Genomic DNA, 18,435 nt, shown 5'->3' with positions numbered 1-18,435 from the left:
CTGTAACAATTCAATACATTTTTTTTATTCTCTAAGGCCTTTGAGTGTGCATACCACCCTCTTCTCGTTACCAAATTAAAGATATGTTTTTTGCATGGTTGTGTTAATTGGGTCAATTTGGATAAATTGGGTTGTTGACCTCACTGGATCTCAACAATATGTGAAGGAAGAAGATACTATGTCTGACTGAAAACTGTTTAGTAGACAGTTCCACAAAGTCCCTTATATTCTCACTTATACCACATTATTTCAGTCATAAAGCACTCAAATCTTCATTTTATGCCGATTAAATCACAACTTAAAAACATACATTCACTCTTTATGTAACGACACATGGACTGAAACTAAATGAAAACAAGACGTTTGTTATGATAATAGGTAGCTCAAGACTTTGACACTAATTAACCATATTTATCTTGATTCCACACAAAAACTAGTACCTAATTAACATTTTTTAAATGAATTACCAAAAAAGATTGAAGAATTTATTGCTCATTAAGAATACAAACCTAAAAAGAATTAACCAACATATTCTTTTACGCAACAGATTTGCTAATGGTATCTATGATTTAAATAAATTTGTTTTTTATTTGCCATTCAATTTTGAAAGTCAGCTTTAGTTATACTACCTTGAGTTTTACACAATAAACACATGTTTAACTTCAAACACTTTGAAACCCATTTTTTGACATAGAATTTATGAGAGATGTTTAATTTTAAATTATGGTTAATACGCATCCAAAGGCTTTCTAGTTTTTCTTTTAAAGTGTATACTTATTTTATTACTTCAATGATAAAGTAAAAATTAATATATTTATTAATTAAATAATATGTTATATATACATATGTATTATATATATAATACATATATATATATATATATATAACAATATTTCTAAAAATCTTGTTACGTTTTTAGATGTCGATGTGTTTTTAGACCAGGGACACCTAAAAACGAAAATCCATGTCAAAGATACAAATCCAATGCAATATTTACACTACTCAAGCTGCCATCCTGGTTACGTTAAAAAATCTATTCCGAAAAGTCTAACTATTAGAGCAAACAGACTCTGCTCTAATAAACATGATTATTATTGTCACACTGAAAAATTAAAAAATGTTTTTTAGAAATAGAGGGTATCCTAACAAAATTGTAAATGATAACATGCAAAAATTAAAAAACTCTACTCCTAGGAATTATAAAAAACCAAGAAAAATTTATTACCACCTATCATCCAGGGCTATACAAAATTAATGGTATATATAAAAAACTGCACACAATATTCTACAGGCTTCACCTGTAAACCAAAAATATATTCACTAATCCACCTAAAGTAATTTTTTAAAAAGCCTCAAAATTTGAAAAACATATTAGTAAGACCAAAACTACCCTCTGATGAGCTAACTCAAAATTTAAACAAACCTTTTGGCTGTGAACCCTGTTTTAAGCCTCGCTGCAAAACATGTAATTTAATAATAAGTTCAAAACATTTCTGTAGCAGCACAACGAAAAGGAATTATCCGATAATTGGTAAAAATGACTTGTGAATCAAGCAATGTTATTTACCAATTGTCATGTAAAGACTGTCCGAAGGACTACATTGGTCAGACCATAACTCCATTGCACATTAGAATGAACAAAAATCGCAGCGATACAAATCTTGAAATTAAATCAAATCCTATTTCGGCCCACGCAATGGAGCATAACAAAAAATTCGATGAATGCTTTTTCTCTAAAAAGTATTAACAAAATTCAGAACCCCCATAAACTTAAAATAAATTATTTAGAAATAGCTCATCAGAGGTGCTACAAACTAAACATCCGGATGGTCTAAATTTGAGATACGGATAGCAGTATGTATAAATTACACGTTACAATTTTAATTTATAACATTACACATTTAACTACAATTTTAATTTATAACTTTATATTTCCTTTGTAATAAGCAAAAGTTATTTACTCTTTGTACGTAATTCAAAATTAGTTTTTATTAACATATGATGTTTCTTTTGTTTTATTATTTTTGTTGATATATTTGCTTATTTACCTAACTGTATATCTCTTGAAAATGTCTTAAGACGAAATATAGAGAATTTTTATGTTCTTTTCTTCTATTCTTTTTCTATTCTTATTGAAGATATATATATATATATATATAATATATATTATTATATATATATATATATATATATATATATATACGAGGGGGTACCTAAAAGTAACCGGAATTGTATTGCTGGCAGCCGGCAGCGTGTAGTACACATTCCTGCCGCTAAGCGTGTGTCGCGCAACCCATTGCGAGCTCAGTGACCCCAGTTCCCATTGTCCTAGTGCATTCTGTTCGTTCGTAGTGACTGTTTTCGCTAACCCTGTTTAGTTCTTGTTTCGTTTTTTGTCATGGCAAGTTTAAGTGAACAACGTGCAGCTGTGAAATTTTGTTTTTTATTTGGTAAAAATGCTGCAGAAACTATTTTAATGTTGAATACAGCTTACAAAGATGAATGCTATGGGGAAAACTCAGGTCTATGAGTGGTTCGCTCGATTTAAAAATGGCGACATGTCGATTGAAGACAAACCTCGTTTTGGACGTCCATCAACCTCTCGAACGGACGAAAATGTTGAGAAAATTCGTGAACTTGTGCTCACCGACCGTCGACAGACAATTGAGGAACTATCAGAGAGTAGTGGGTTAACTTGGAGCTCGGTTTCAGCGAATTTTAACAGGACATTTAGGACTGAAAAGGGTTGCTGCCAAATTTGTTCCTCGACTTCTGACTGACCATCAAAAGGCACATCGAGTTGAAACTTGCCGCCTTCTGAAAGAACATCTCGAAAATGATCCCGATTTTCTGGAAAAGGTAATTACTGGTGATGAGTCATGGTGCTATGGTTTTATGACCCAGAAACGAAGCAACAGTCAAGCCAATGGAAGTCGCCATCTTCACCTCGTCCAAAAAAAATGTCGGGCAAGTCAAATCAAACATCAAAAGCCATGTTAATTTGCTTTTTTGATGCTAAAGGCATTGTTCATTCTGAGTTTGTTCCTCCAGGCCAGACTGTCAACCAAACATTTTATTTGGAGATTTTAAGAAGATTGCGCAACAGTGTTCGCCAAGAAAAGACCCGATTTGTGGCAGACTGGAGACTGGTTCTTCCACCACGACAACGCACCAGCACACACAGCCATCTCAGTTAGGCAAGTTTTTAGCCAAAAACGGCATGGTTCCGCTGCCCCACGCACCTTACCTTTACTCGCCCGACCTTACTCCATGCGACTTTTTTTTTATTTCCACACATGAAAAGAGGCTTGAAAGGTCAACGATTTGACAGCGTTTGAAGAGGTTAAGAAAAAAACAAAGCTCGAGCTTGCAGCCATTTTTAAAGATGACTACAAAAAAATGTTTTGATCAATGGAAATACCGTTGGGACAAGTGTATTAGTTGTAATGGAGATTATTTTGAAGGAGATAAGGTCGTATTGTAAAAAATTTGATAATATATAATTTTTATAAAATGATTCCGGTTTTTTTTGGTACCCCCCCTCGTATATATATATATATATATATATATATATATATATATATATATATATAAAGTTAATATATTTTCTGATAAACCAATTAAACTATCAAAAAAAACTACAAGGTAATTGAGTGCGTATTAATTATATTTTTAAAATAAGATATCTGGCATAATTCTACGACAAAAAATATTATCATAAACGATTATAAAGTTTAACATTGTTATTATTGGTTAAAACAAAGATGGCCTCTAGTACAGCCAGCTCATAAGGTGATGCTGGTTAAAATATTACCACATTTAACCATTGTGATGCCATGATCAGTGATTTGACTGTTGAGCAATAGATCAGACTCGAGAGCTTGTTACACAATGTTGTCTGCAACTATCACTCATTAAAATCAAGAACTATGTACATTCGATATTCTTTCTAATGTACTTTCAATTATCAAATTTAAAACTCTTGCTTACATGTCCGATAATTTTTATTTTATCTCTGAGATTATTTAAAAACCTACAAATAAAGGGAGGCACTTTACTATCAATTCCAATTCATAGATAAACATTTTAAATATTTTGTTTACTGTTAAGACTTTTCTCCTTTGGAATGCTCTCCCCAATGATATTAGAAGTATTGATGGTCTTGTATTTTTGGAATGAGGGTCAATTAATTGATGCTAGGGGTATTTGTGAGGGTAATGTGTTCTGATGCTTGCAATGTGCATTCAAATATGTTTTAGAATGTTTGCTTTACTCGTATTTTGCATCATTAATTATTTCTATGTTTCATTAACCTTTTATGCTCAGATGAAGTCATTAGAAATTTCTGAGGTCATATCCAGTCTTGTTCCTCCTAGCGCATGTGGGAAGGCAACTTCACAACATCCAACAAATGCTCACATTGTCAACAGGAGTGCTCACAACATAATGATGTTGTTTTCTTTGAAATGTGCTGCAATCTCTTTAACTGCGTAAGTTTGGTTACTTTTTCACCTTATACATCTGTTCTATAAGCTACACCTAAATTTAGATCAACTGTTTAATGTGAACAGCCTGTCTTTTTATCACTTTGTGCTGTGCTAATTATATGAGAAGTTGCTAATAAGGATGAAGGATGCAGTTTAAAATTCAATGAAATTAGAAATCAGACTAAGGTATATTTAGTGCTAGATTTTGATAAAAATTAATCAGATCATAAAGGTAGCATTGACTTAAACTTTTGTAAATAATACTTTCCATAAAGCTCGCTAAAATGTTTATTATTTTAAATGGCTTTACTATGTTACTAAAAATTGAATTCAAATACATAATATGTATAATTTTAATTCTTTTCACATACATTTCAGGCACAAGTCCACAAAACAATTTCAAGTTGGTGATTGCAGCAGATCAATAGGTATAGCAGATCAATAGCCGAGTCATAGCAGAGAACTAAGCGACCACTCATGATAGCCATGTGACCTGTGAGGATTTTTTAAATTTCATTTGTTAGATTATTCACCTGACACTGAGATCAGAACTCAGAATGGAAAGATAGTCCAATATGCGGATGACACGACTCTCTGCGTCAGAGCAAAATCAAATACCGGTCTGGAAATAGAAACTTTTGTTAAACTGAATTCTTGTATTCAGTATTTCTCGGACTTAAATCTTAAAACAAATAATACAAAAACGAATTATATAAGTTTTTGTCTGCGTCAACAAGTCATTGAAATTCGACCCATTGTCATGGTAAAGAACACCTTTTTAGAGGAAGTGGAATCCACTCGATTTCTAGGAATATATCTCCATAGAGGATTAACTTGGACCGATCATGTTGGGCATGTATGTGCAAGGGTTGCTTCAGGTGTTTTTGCCCTGAGGAATTTGGCACAGGTTTGCTCTTTTGACGTTCTAAGGATGGCCTATTTTGGCCTTTTATATCCCCATTTGACCTACGGCATACACCTTTGGGGTGGATGTGCCAGGATGAGATTCAACAGAGTTTTCAGGCTTCAGAAAAAAGTCATCAGAATCATGTGCAAATTGAATCCTAGAGAGTCGTGCCGCGATGCTTTCAGGGAGCATGGTTTTCTGACTTTACCCTGCCTCTATATCTGTAGCTCTGTATTGCCAATTCCGATGTGAGTTAGTGCGTGGCAGGGACGTTCACAGGTATGATACTAGAGGTGGGGACAACTACAGGATGCAACATCATAGAACACTGGCATCTGAACAACTTCCATCACAAGCTGGTGTCAGATTAATTAATAATCTCCCCGAGAGCATAAAAAATGTCAACAACCCAACCCTGATTAAAGCTCGATTAAAGAACCTTTTAGTGTCTGAAGTGTTTTACTTTGTAGATGAGTTCATGTTACGCCGCTGGGACCACTAATTTTTTGTAACTTAGTACCGATACTGAAGCCATGTATGAATGAGTGGGAGAATGTAATTTAATGTATGTATGTGAGTAGTGAATGAATCTTAGAATAGCAAACTGCAGGATCTTTAGCTTTATTTATTGACGTTTGCAAATACAATGTAAAATTGTTTGAAAGCAATAAAAATATGATTGATTGATTGATTGACTCATTGGTTACAATTTATAGAGTAATGAATAAGGAAAGAAACAACATAATTGCTATAACTATTTATTTTCACCCTCTTTTTTAATGATACTTAAATAAATGTACAATAAATAACAGATTAAAAATATTAACATTACATGTTCCAAATTGGAATAACTTACTTCTATCCAAAATCACAGTCAAATTTCATGATGATAGAAATAAGTCTATCTTGATTAGTTTGTCTTTTTGGTTTCCAGCAATGGATTTATAACAGATAAAAACTTTTCTTCAAAACTGTCAATTGAGAACCTTTCCACAGATTTCCTAGAAGGAATGAAAACAACATCAGTATATTTTAACAATAAAAGTTTCAACTATTTGAAATGTAAAATACACACAACATAAATGGATATTAGCACAAACCTGATAATGTAAATAATTAACTCTAAGCGGGCAACATGAACATATGTAATAATCCACTTCATTGTAATAACTATAAAATATACTTATCATGCCTTCAATTTCCATTTAAATCTGTAAAAAAACTTAAATAGAACATATTCCACCAAATAGAGTAGGTTTGGTGGAATCCGAGAGGGTTCTCAATTAAAGAGTGCACTATTAGTCACCAGTGAACCACAACACACTAAAATAATGCATCGTTATAAGTCACTAGTCACTCACTTTGCGATATAAGAAAAATTACCAGATTAAAAAACTCAGTAAACATATTAAAATGGGCATAACTTCCTCACACAACCTCTTTTTGTGAAAAAGAAAAAAATCCAGACCAGTAGAACCAAATTTATACTGGTATATATATTTATATATGTACACATTCATAAATAACAATAACTAAAATCTACAACCATATTTTTAACACTTTTTTTTATTAAACTACATCTTTAAATTGTGATTTTAAGAAAGTTTATATTCAAACTGTTAAACTGATTGAATCTCCAATAAGGTAAACTATTTTTTTAAGAATGTTTTTATTTGAATAACTTGAAAATTTTACTCTAGAATGAAATTTAAAAATATAATAAAAAATGGCTACTCAAAACTTTTTTGCAAATCCCTTGGTTAGTCCATTTCTAAACTAAATATAAACAATTGTAACTGTTGTATTTAACCCATACACCAAGTGCCACAGTGACCAAATTCCATCGCCAACCAACTGTACCAGCAAGAAATGTCACAAAGCTCTATAGCCAAATTTTTTCACTATCAATGTATGTCAGAAATGCCACAGTCATAATTCATTGCCACCTTCTTATTTTAAGCTTCTTTGTTTACATCCTGTATGTGTTTCAATGTGTCAATGTAACATCATGTACCTTATAATCTTTCTTTCTGTGATCTTTGGAAAATACACGTATCGAATTCAGGAAAACAAGAGAATTCAGAGAACAAGTAACTACGAACACAGCACTGCTGTGGGGTAGATGGCGGTCCAACTTTGAGTGGTAGATATCTGTGGTGCATGATCTTTCAGTATGAGACCATGATTATGGTGGTACACAAGATCAGTTCAATGCAATGCAAAGAAACTTGCATTTCAACTTTATTTTTAACTTTAGCTTTTACCACGATATTTCATAGAATTGGCAAGGAATCTGGAAAATAGCTTTACAGTTTAAACAACAAGTCATATCATCCATCTTCTACTTGTATATAATAAACATTTTAACTATAGCTAACTCTCAATAACATGAGCAATAGACATCAAAGGCTGCATATTTTCAATAACAAGTGCATTTTCCTAACCCTCTTGAATAGCCATACCACTTAATGTTAAAATTCATTTATAGTACAATTTCTATTTGTTGTTAAACCTTAATAGCATGGATTTTTTTCCAATTTAGGCAAATATTCTAACCTCCACAGCAAGTTTTTTTTATAAAATTGAACTTTTATAGTGTGAATTTATAATATTAATTTTATAGTTGTAGTACTTCATTTTATTAACAGAAATACCACAGCACATGTTCACTTTTTTCAGTGCACATTTTCCACAGTTAAATACTTGTTTTGAAGAAAATAAAGCAGAATTGTTCGATCTACTGTATTTTCTTTTCTGTTAAAATATGTGTTTTAATTAGCTTGTTACAATAATAATATATTATACACTACTGTATTGTACAGTAACTATATTTTTTTAAAGAAAACTTGTTAGCAAGGTTGACCCAAAATGTACTGCTATAAAAGGTTTATTAATAAACCGTTGTAACCTCAATACTATGACTAAGTCTACACAGCTTTGATACAACCAACCTCAACTGAAAGTATTCCTCAAATGAATGTTGAGTTTAGCTCCAGTTCACCTACCTCTTGGTGCAGCGTTTGAAATCTGATACGGTCACAGACTTGACTCCAGGAGTCATGTTCGTGTAAAGAGATTTAAAAAGTCGGTAACGATGAAGCTCAAAATGAGCTATTTACATTGTTTCAACATCAAAGATACCTAGACTACAAAATATAGTGTAATCTAGGTGAAGAGATATTCTTATTACCTCATCTGGTGCACGATTAAGTGCACTACGGTGTGTTAGACACAATCTCTAAGCACAGTGGAACAAACCATGTTTTCTGCACATAATATATTTAGCTATGGTAGGAATGTTGATTTAATATGACTCAACAATCATATTGAAATACTCCTCTCCCATAGCTATGTTATTTTGAAGAATCCCTCAATAACAAGAATGTTTTCCAAATCCCCTTGAGACTCTTGTTATCGAATTGCTACTGCATTATTTATAACACTGACCTATTTGAAAAAAATTCAAACCACTTTTATCACAATAAAGGAATTTTGATATAAATCTACATAATAAAAATCTATTGATAATATTTATGTACAATATAAATATGACACAAAATAAATAACAAATATTAAATATTTAGTTAGGAGACACCACTAGTTAGGCCATGTTTATTCCTTTATAAATGTGTATTAGCATCTTAATGAGATTCGAATAAAACTTTTGGAAATCTTTTGTTTACTTTAACATTCATACAGACACTATTGTGATCAGCAATAGCTATGCATTAAGTATGAAGATATGTTAGTAATTCAATTTATCAAGATAAGATAAAAATTCATTTAATGACAAAAATTTGTAATCTGCATATGTACCAACCTAGCAGCTTTGCGTATGTTGTCCAGCTCATTGCTGGGTGTGTTAATGATCCGCACAATCACATCAGCATACTCCTCAGCAGTCTCAGCCAGGAATCCTGTGCGGCTGCTCTCCTCCTCTTCCACAATATCCAGCTTGGGACCGCCAGAGCGATGTGCAAGCATTACCAGACCAGCTGCCATACACTCAACTATACCTGCAAGTTCAACTTTTGTTTTAACGTTCTATTATACAGAACCATATCAAATATTTTATGGCGCATAAAATAAAAAAATATAAAATAAATAACTAAGGGATCAGAAAATTGTTATTGTCAAACTGATACATACAATGATAAACATAATATCTCATATTGCCTATAATTTTTTTAACATTAGAGCAACAAAGATTGCATTGCTATTCTTTAAGCCCAATATTCAAGCATAACCAGTTCAATCAATCAACAAAAATTCTTTATTATATTAACATCAAGTACAGTAATAGTGTCATAAACAAACAGCATTTAAGTGGACTATCTACTACTTGGTGTTTGTCAAGAACTCTTCAAAAGGGTATAATGGTCTTGTCACTAGAAAATCTCAAATTCTTTCTTGTATCTATTACCTGTTAAGTTCCTGAGAATGTCTGGTGGCATGTTTTTGAGTTTTCGGCCAATGTAAGAAGGTTTTACCCCCACAGTGCAGTCCGATTTTGAGGTAAAACATACCTGGAGGTGTGGCGAGTGTGGTAGTTATGAATATTCTCATTTGTTTATAGGTTTAGCCTGTCAAGATGTAAGATGGCTTCATAAATGTAGAGGTCTGTTACAGTGAGTATTCCAAATTTAATGACTGAAATGCTTGCCAACAGCTTTGAAGAGGCTCAAGTCAAGCTAGAGATCTAACTGCTTTCTTCTGCAGCATGAGAATTCCTTTGAGATTTCCGGGAGAGTTACTCCAAACTAACAATCCATATCTCATATAAGATTCAGCTAATGCATAATAAGCTACTTTTGCAGCTTCCTGAGTTCTGATCCATTTCAATCATTTAATGGCATAGATGCCAGAGCTGATGTTTTTGCAGATTTTTGTTTACATATTCTGTCCATGAAAGGTTACTGTCTAGAGTTACCAGGAACTTAGCCTGTTTAACCACAGATACTTGGTTACTTGGTATTTGGTCATTTCTTTTACTGAAGTGTACTTGCTGTGTTTTCTCAGGGTTTACAGTTTTTACAGTACTTGCATCATCACTTCTCCTCCTCTGAAACAGGAAGCTACGAAAGCTTCCATGGTCACTAAGGAATTGCGTGAGGTGGAAATTGACTTCACCATGTTGCCGTTCTTCCCTCTGTCGTAAATCTGGCATAATCTTCCGGGTCTAGGCTCCTGCCTCCACTACCCTACATCTTTCTTGCCATTTGCTTAGTAATTCTCTCCTGACAGTCCCATCTCTCCTCTGTGAACTGCCACTCTCTCCTTAGCCAGTAGCCTAAGTGGCAGAACTCCCGCTATAGCAAAAGAGGCCTCTGTCGGGACTGTCCTGTAGCAACTCACTACTCTCAAGACTATTGCACCTTGTCTAGCTAGTTTCCTCACTTTCTTCATCTTTAGTGCAGAGATCCATACCGGAGCTCCATAAAGCACTATCCAATTAACTGTTAATGACAACAAGCACTGCTTACTTGGCAGAACTCCATTAACGTTTATCATAAACCTCGATATGCCAGCCGCTACTCTCTCTGCTTTTGCATTTACTTCCACCACATGGGCCTGAAATTATTAGTTAGAAGTTAGAATCCAACCAATTATCAAGGTATTTCACTTTTGGCTTGAGTTGCACCCTACCAATCATGAAGGTTACAGGTCTCAATCTCCTTCTTTCTATGACTACAGCTTCTGTCTTTTCTGTAGCTAGGTCCAACTAATTTTTGTGCATCCATGTCCTCACTGCTTCAGTTGTAACTTCTACCCTTACCTTGAGTTCACCTTTGTCAGCTGCTGTTACTACTAGGGCCAGATCATCAAAAAGTACGGTTAAGAAATACTCCTTTGAAAAACCATATAATAGTCTCAATTGAAGATAGGAAACAATGGAGTAAAAAGGAGGCCTATACTACTAAAGGAGTCCAGAAGTTTTACACAGATGGATCACGCCTTGATTCTAGGGTAGGATTTGGTATATGCTGACCAAGAGTTAACTTAACTGCGCCTCTGGGAAAACACGCTACAGTCTTCCAAGCGGAAGTCATGGCAATACATCATACGCCAGAAGAATCATAAAAATTAGGCCAAAAAGAGTAGAATACTTAATCCTCTCTTATAGCCAGGCTGCACTAAAAGGACTTGAAGCCTGCTTGTTTGGAATGGGAATGTAAAGAATGTTCCAGTGGAACTAACAAAAAAGAACAGAGTTACACTCGGTCTGGTGCCGGGCCATCCTTGCCAAAATGGGTACAGAATCCATTATGGTAGAGCCTGAGCCAGGCTGTGGAGTAGCCTTCTCCTACAGCAAAGCTCTCGTAAAGATAGGGAAAAAAGGATTAAATCCTTAAACTTAAGTAGGGCCTCAGGACTGACAATCTAAAATGTTTATCTCCCCTTATGCTAAAGGGTGGGCAGCTCTTCTAGATCAAAGTAAGGAGGATATGACATTCATATTAGGGATGTTGACAAGAAGTAGCCCTCTTAGGAAACATCTTATGAAGATGGGTCTTAGTCAGACTGATGAATGCCAACTCTGCTGAGAAGCAGAAAAATCAGTGGAACACATATGAATAAACTGCCTTGCCATATCTAAAAGAAGGAAAACAGTCCTAGACACATATCTTATCAGCCCCAAGGACATCAGAGGACAGAAGCCTTCAAATTTGATTGGCTTCCGTAAAAGTCTCAGATTCTGAAATCACAAACATAAGTAAGGGAGGCGCAAAGGGTCCTTTTAAGACTACATGCAGAGGCAACCGTCCCTTTTCCACGAGAATAAAAAAAAAACACCTAGTCCTAAGCAGGATCATGGGTAGTTCTGCAACTCTGAGAGTGTAGAGTGACAGTTGTTCTGGTCCTGTTATCTGGAAGCACAGAATGTTTCTGCTGTGTGCAGTATGATACAAAAAGCTGGAAGAATTGGCACCCTCTTGCCAAACATCAGACGACCAATAGGCAAGATTAGCTCTCAGGAAACTCTAAACCAGAAGAAGAACCATACCAGTGCAAATTTACTTCCGGTAAATTTGCACTCTTCAAACCTAGCAACTGGATGCTTCTTGGTTTTCAAAAGCATCAGAATTACGATTAGCATTCACGATTATGTAATTATTTTTATGATACAAATATTAAACAGCCCTTTTTTGTAGTTTCTTATTTCTTATTCTCCTTTTTTCTGGTTTTGAAGTACGATACAATATGTATTTTTTGTCATAATGTTGTATTTGTTCCGAGAGTTTCCTGTTCCAAAAGACATAAATAAAGAAAAGTAAAAAAGCACTCACCGATACCAAAATGCTCATTCCACATGGTATGCAGTCCTACGGTGCCTAGCGAGAACTGCTCCTTCAGCTCATCAAAAGAGATGTTCACCTTGAACTCTACATTGCTGGTGACAGATAAATCCTCTACCAGCTGCCTGATGGCCTCCACTCTAGCCTCATCCTGGGCATCTCGACACGAACCAATCAACACCAACTTTACCTGCGACAGAAAAATTCTGGTCACCACATATTCCGTACTCATTACTGAGTCGAAAGTCACTTTTTCAATTATTATGTACACTGTTAGCAAGATTAATGGAAAATTCATGCCATCCACATGAAAGTTAGTTATCATTCGGAAGATCATAAGCATATATTTTAGTAATTTTAAATAATAGGTAAAGGCATCAATAGCTAAAATTGCTGAAAAGTTTATTAATGTACCTTGGACCAGACATCAGGAGAGACTTTGGATTTGACAATCTGGAAAGCTCTAACTTGTAGTGGATGGTCCTTCTCTGGACGGAATTGACCCAGAGACACAATACGCACTTCATCGGTTTCTGTAAAAAAAGTAACTTGGGTAAATCCATAGCTACAAAACTAACTGTTCACATAGCATTCAAGAAAACGAAAATGTTCCAATATTTTTCGTGTTGTTTATTTTATATCAGAAGTTTAAAAGAGAAAATGTTTCTTAATGTAATTTTTTATCACTTAGCAAAATAAATTTTATAGATAGTTCAGCACTGGTATGGTAATACAGTTATATAAATTTATAATATCACTAGGGAACAGAGTACAGCATTTTTATTTGAAACTGTGATTACATACCACATAACTTAATTAGAAAGTTAGTCATCACTTTGAAAGTTAGAAACATTTTTCTAATCAAGCTATTCCTTTCGGCACAGTTGGAAGAAATATGGAGTACATTGTATGGATGTCATCTGGAAATATAAAAATGGAGATGGATTGAAAGTTTTGAGAGTAATTTGTACCATCTTAAAGACTTAGCGTACTTATTAAAATATAACTTTTTAAATTTTGGAAACTACAAAATTGTCCACAACACTAAAAGAGAAACCTAGCCACTTGACAACTCTACAGACTACATAATCAACAGAGGAATCCTTGTCAAACTAAATATCTGCCCACAGTGCTGACAGAATAATCAAGATAACTGTCAGCTCTGAAGGTTACAAACATTTTAAAACCTATCCACAAAAATACAGGAATCCAGTTGCAATATCTCCAGATGCTGCTAGATCAACAAGGGAATAAGTTACATAAAAAAACTGCCCACAACAACACTAACAGAATGATCCAGGCACCTGACAACTCTATATAGTACAGGATCAGCAGGAGAATCAGTCATTATGTGATTGTAAATCTGTGTAATTGACAAAATTTAAAACCACTCTCTGAACAGCTAAGACATTCACTGAAGATAAATCTTATGAAGACTTATTGTTCAAACATTGTAAAGACATTAATAAAAAAATAAGAAAGACTCAAAAAATGTTCTTGAATAAGAAAACTACTGAATATTCATTACATTAAGTCATTAAGTGTTGGTGCATAAAGTCTCACAGTGGGCCAATATTGCTCCCATATTATATAAGTTTACTATCTACACACACCCACAAATCTATGTAACTAGACAGCCAGTTAGAGTACCCTTTTGCACCGTGTCCTGCCAACCCCCTCCCATTTTGATGGATGAGTTCTACTGCAACTCTCACCTCTGTGGTCCAGCAGCCTGAGAGGTAAAATGTCACAAGGAGGATAGACCAGGTGAGTGGTGTCCTGTCTTTGCCATAAGTCCAATATATGACCCTTGGTCCAGCTGGAGTTGACCATCACAATGTCAGCCGAGCCTCCGGCTGTTCTGTACAGCTGCAACAACACAGTGTTGTTATGTTAAGCAACAAAACCTCATCTTAAGCTTTAAAGAGCAAACAAAAAAAGCATACTATGCAAAATATTAAATTATACAGATTGTTATTTTTCTACAGTAGGATAACACTGTACTGTAATTGATACAACCAACAGGGTCATAAATAGAAATTATTAAAGAATGTTATTAAGAGCAAAATTAGTTAACTCATTTCACACACTCCAGTATATAGTGTCTTTAACTTAAAAAATTACTAAACAGACAACTAAACAAAAGATGAAAAAGTAGTTATAAACACTGATTTTGAGAATGTTTACCTTTAATGCACAGTGCATTTTTACTCCTGAACATTCAAGATTTGTGAAAAAGTTTTGGTACTGGAAGCTTTTATATTGAACCAATGCGATTGTGTGATTTTATCTGCCTCTCTGTACACTGGCTTCATCAAGAGATATTGACTTTGTCAACCTTAATTGCAACAATCTCTTTAGTAGTTTCACTAGCACTAATTTTCGTAGCAATGATATATTAATTTTGCTCATCTGCATTTTGCTTCCTAACCTCTAGATCTATCTTCCTTTCTCATTGAAAAAGATTGAGGCTTGTGCAGTTGTATCGATTCACCATAAACAAATCTTAATGTCTGTGTATCTTACTCTGTGACAGTAGTATTTCGATTTTCTTAGAAAGTCTTGGGGAAATTGTACTACAACTGATCAAATTGACCAACTATAAAATCGTCATTGAGACGGTGATGTCAACATACACTTTGATGCTAAAACCAATAAACAAACTGATCTATTCAGTCTTCTTAGATAGTACAATCTTCATGTTCACAATAAACACCCTACTAGAGGAATGACTTTTTTCTATTGTATATAAATAAGGACAATAAATATTTTTTGTATAAGTGAGCATTTCCATTTTTTCCCATCACAGTCTTGTTTTCAGAATTGTAAATAAAAGTTGACATGAGCCTGAAAAGACCAGCCCTCTAGTTACAAAAATATGTTTTCCTTACAAAATCTAACAATTTTTAAGTTCAGAATCAGCACTGTTAATTGGAAAGCACAATTGGAGTCAGTAAATTGGCAGCTCAACATTAAAGCATGTACTTTTTTCCTTATTATTTTACATTCTTTCCATGTGTTACACAATTTTTTTCTTATAAATAAGATTTGCTCTAAGTTATTCTGTCCAGGAAGGTAATTCAAGTTTAGTACTTACCTGATCTTTTCAGGCTCAAGTAAAAGGTAAAATTAGCTTACAATAATTTTAAGTTCTTTTATAATGATCAATATTGGATATGACATCAGACACTATGGCGAAAGAGTCTGAATGTAGTAAGATCTTTGTAACCATCTGATCCCAGGAGGACTATAGAAGGAAGGAGAGAAAAAACAAAGGTAATCTAGTCTGGTACGCAGAAGGCTCTTTAATAGAGAGTAAATATAGTTATGGCGTTGAGCAGTTTATCTCCCAGAACAGCTCTCAGCAAAGTCTGAGTGAGCATTACGCAGTCTTTCAGGGTTAAATATACACTATTTTAGCTTGCACTAATATAGGATTGACTAGGAATTATATATATATATATATATATATCAATGGATAGTGGTACAATCTGATAGCCTAACAGACTGGCCAGACATGTTGCTATGGAAATGTTTTAGGACTTTATATATTCTAGCTAGTCGTAATTCATTATAACAGCTCAGCTGGGTCTTAGACATGAACTTGCTGAAAAATTAGCAAGAATCTACACAAGAAAGACCAGAGGCTGGCACTATTATAACAGAGCACTGTGGGAAACAATACGGAAAAGTACAATTTGTTGTACTCACTCAATAATTGTGTCTGGATATCCAAAAAGTTAATTGAAGATGTAAAGGAAGCCTTATTGACTGGAATTAATGACAAAATTTCCAGGTATAAAATTTCAGCCTGCCACCACTGCTACTGGTGCTGGTATTCAACCAGTCCGTACTAAATACACCACTGGTTTTTCATTCCCCATCCCCACTAACAACTGTGAATTATTTTATACTTATTTTAAAAATATTTATTAATTTTATAATTTTACAGCTCCCCTCCTCTACTCACACAAGTTGTCATCACAAGAACTGTCTGAACGTGAATAGAATTGTTCTTTGTCAGAAATTAAGTATTCAATGAGTTCAATTTCTCCTCTGTTGGACTACAGTTACATATTTATAGTCACCATATAATAAATACAATATATAAAAGAGAAAACGAACCAAGAAGTCAATCTTAGATTGTCTGCATGAAAAGAAACTGTGGAATTGACAACACATGGTAAGCAGCACATCATTCGCCATCCCATTACTGAGGCAATAGGTCAGAGTGGAGCAAAGATGTTGGATTTCCACAGTGAATGTGTTAATGACAGAACTTTTAAATAGCTGATTGAACTCAGTACAACATTAACCCTGCAATGTGGTTTCACAAGGCAGTCACAGGCGACAAAAAAGAGTGCATTTCATTCTATATTTTCGACTTCTAAGGAAATGTTTTCTTCTTATTCAGCTGTTTTTAAAAACCAAACAGATGGTTCAAATCAGCTTAGTTGCAACATTGCGTCGTGCTCTGTTATTTATTACAGACCGGTTTGTATTTACATTGTGTTTTACAAGTTCTGGTAAAACAATTATTGTTTTGTAATAAATATGAAATCAGTAAAAGATGTTCTGGTTATTAGTTTTGGTCTAAATACTATTTCACTGTACAGTACGTGCAAAATAATAATGATACAAAAGGTATTTAGTGGGTGTTTGTTTGTGAGTGTTGTAGGTCTAGGCCTATCTGTGAAAGATGTACTTTGCATAGAGTGAACAATTTTGGGTACATAGATACAGATACAGATACAGAAATCTTTATTTGCTATCATCAAGATAGAAACAGGCGTCATGTAGGCTACATTATTTATAGAAAAGAGTCTATTTGCTTTAAACTTACTTAAATAATTTAAACTTAATCTAAACTTAAATAATTGCTATTATTTAAGACATGTATGTGTATGTATATGCATTCATATATTTTCTCCTCATATATATTTTATTTTACAGAAATGTTAGTTGATATCAAATTTTAAAGATATTTTCTCTTTGCATTTATAATAGTTTTAAACTAGTTTACCTACTTCTTGATGACATCAATTTTTACTGCATGTGTTGACTCTGTAACCATTCTCGATGAATGTGTGAATAAAGATATTATTGAATTGAATTGAATTGAATTGAATTATTGAATTGAATTGAATTGCTTGCCAATTGCCATGGTCACTCTCTCCAAGTTAAAAATTCATTGACACTGTAGAAGGGTCTATCTGCTAGCCAAGATTTTAATTTCTTCCTAAAAACTTCCAGCTCCAAGACCTTCGAGCATGCGGGTAAGGCATTGTAAAATTTTGCACCTGCATAAGAAGGTTTTGATTCAAAGAGCTTCAAGCGATGGGCCGGCAGGTTGATGTCAGTTCCATGTCTGGTGCAGTGTGTGTGAACATCCTGATGTCGCTTATTTATTCCTAGGAGACAAGCTAGTGTTGTAGACTGGAAGATATATATATATTTACAGCGGTTAATAACTTCAGATGTTTAAAGACTGGCCGGCAACTATCTTGCATTTTCATACCTTTTATAGTTCGGATGGCTCTCTTCTGTAAAATTAGAACTCGTTGTAAGTTATGACAGAGGTTCCACGCCATACCGAAACTCCATAGTATATGAGGCTCTCAAAAAGGGCATGGTAGGCTGTTAAACCTGCCTCCTCTGTGCTGACAGATAATGTTCTTTTAATGGCGAAGACAGCTGTGGACAGCCTTTGACAGAGAACATCTATGTGCTCATTCCACTTAAG

General features: G+C 34.2%; 1 protein-coding gene across 2 annotated transcripts in view; it reads right to left on the bottom strand.

The window, feature by feature from the left end:
* Positions 1 to 6,136: 6,136 nt before the first annotated feature.
* LOC124370462 (GDP-Man:Man(3)GlcNAc(2)-PP-Dol alpha-1,2-mannosyltransferase) overlaps positions 6,137 to 18,435 on the bottom strand; it is a 36,126-nt gene continuing 23,827 nt past the window's right edge. For both annotated transcript variants that reach the window (XM_046828756.1, XM_046828751.1), the window contains 5 exons: positions 14,408 to 14,561; positions 13,107 to 13,225; positions 12,684 to 12,882; positions 9,215 to 9,410; positions 6,137 to 6,395 (listed from right to left, as the gene is read on the bottom strand). In XM_046828756.1, the coding sequence (XP_046684712.1) occupies positions 6,305 to 6,395; positions 9,215 to 9,410; positions 12,684 to 12,882; positions 13,107 to 13,225; positions 14,408 to 14,561 (759 nt within the window). In that variant the 3' untranslated portion in view covers positions 6,137 to 6,304. The remainder of the gene's footprint in view (positions 6,396 to 9,214; positions 9,411 to 12,683; positions 12,883 to 13,106; positions 13,226 to 14,407; positions 14,562 to 18,435) is intronic.

The sequence above is a fragment of the Homalodisca vitripennis genome, chromosome 1 (genome assembly GCF_021130785.1).
Source record: "Homalodisca vitripennis isolate AUS2020 chromosome 1, UT_GWSS_2.1, whole genome shotgun sequence".
NCBI lineage: Eukaryota > Metazoa > Arthropoda > Insecta > Hemiptera > Cicadellidae > Homalodisca > Homalodisca vitripennis.
This window is presented reverse-complemented; position numbering and strand designations above follow the sequence as displayed.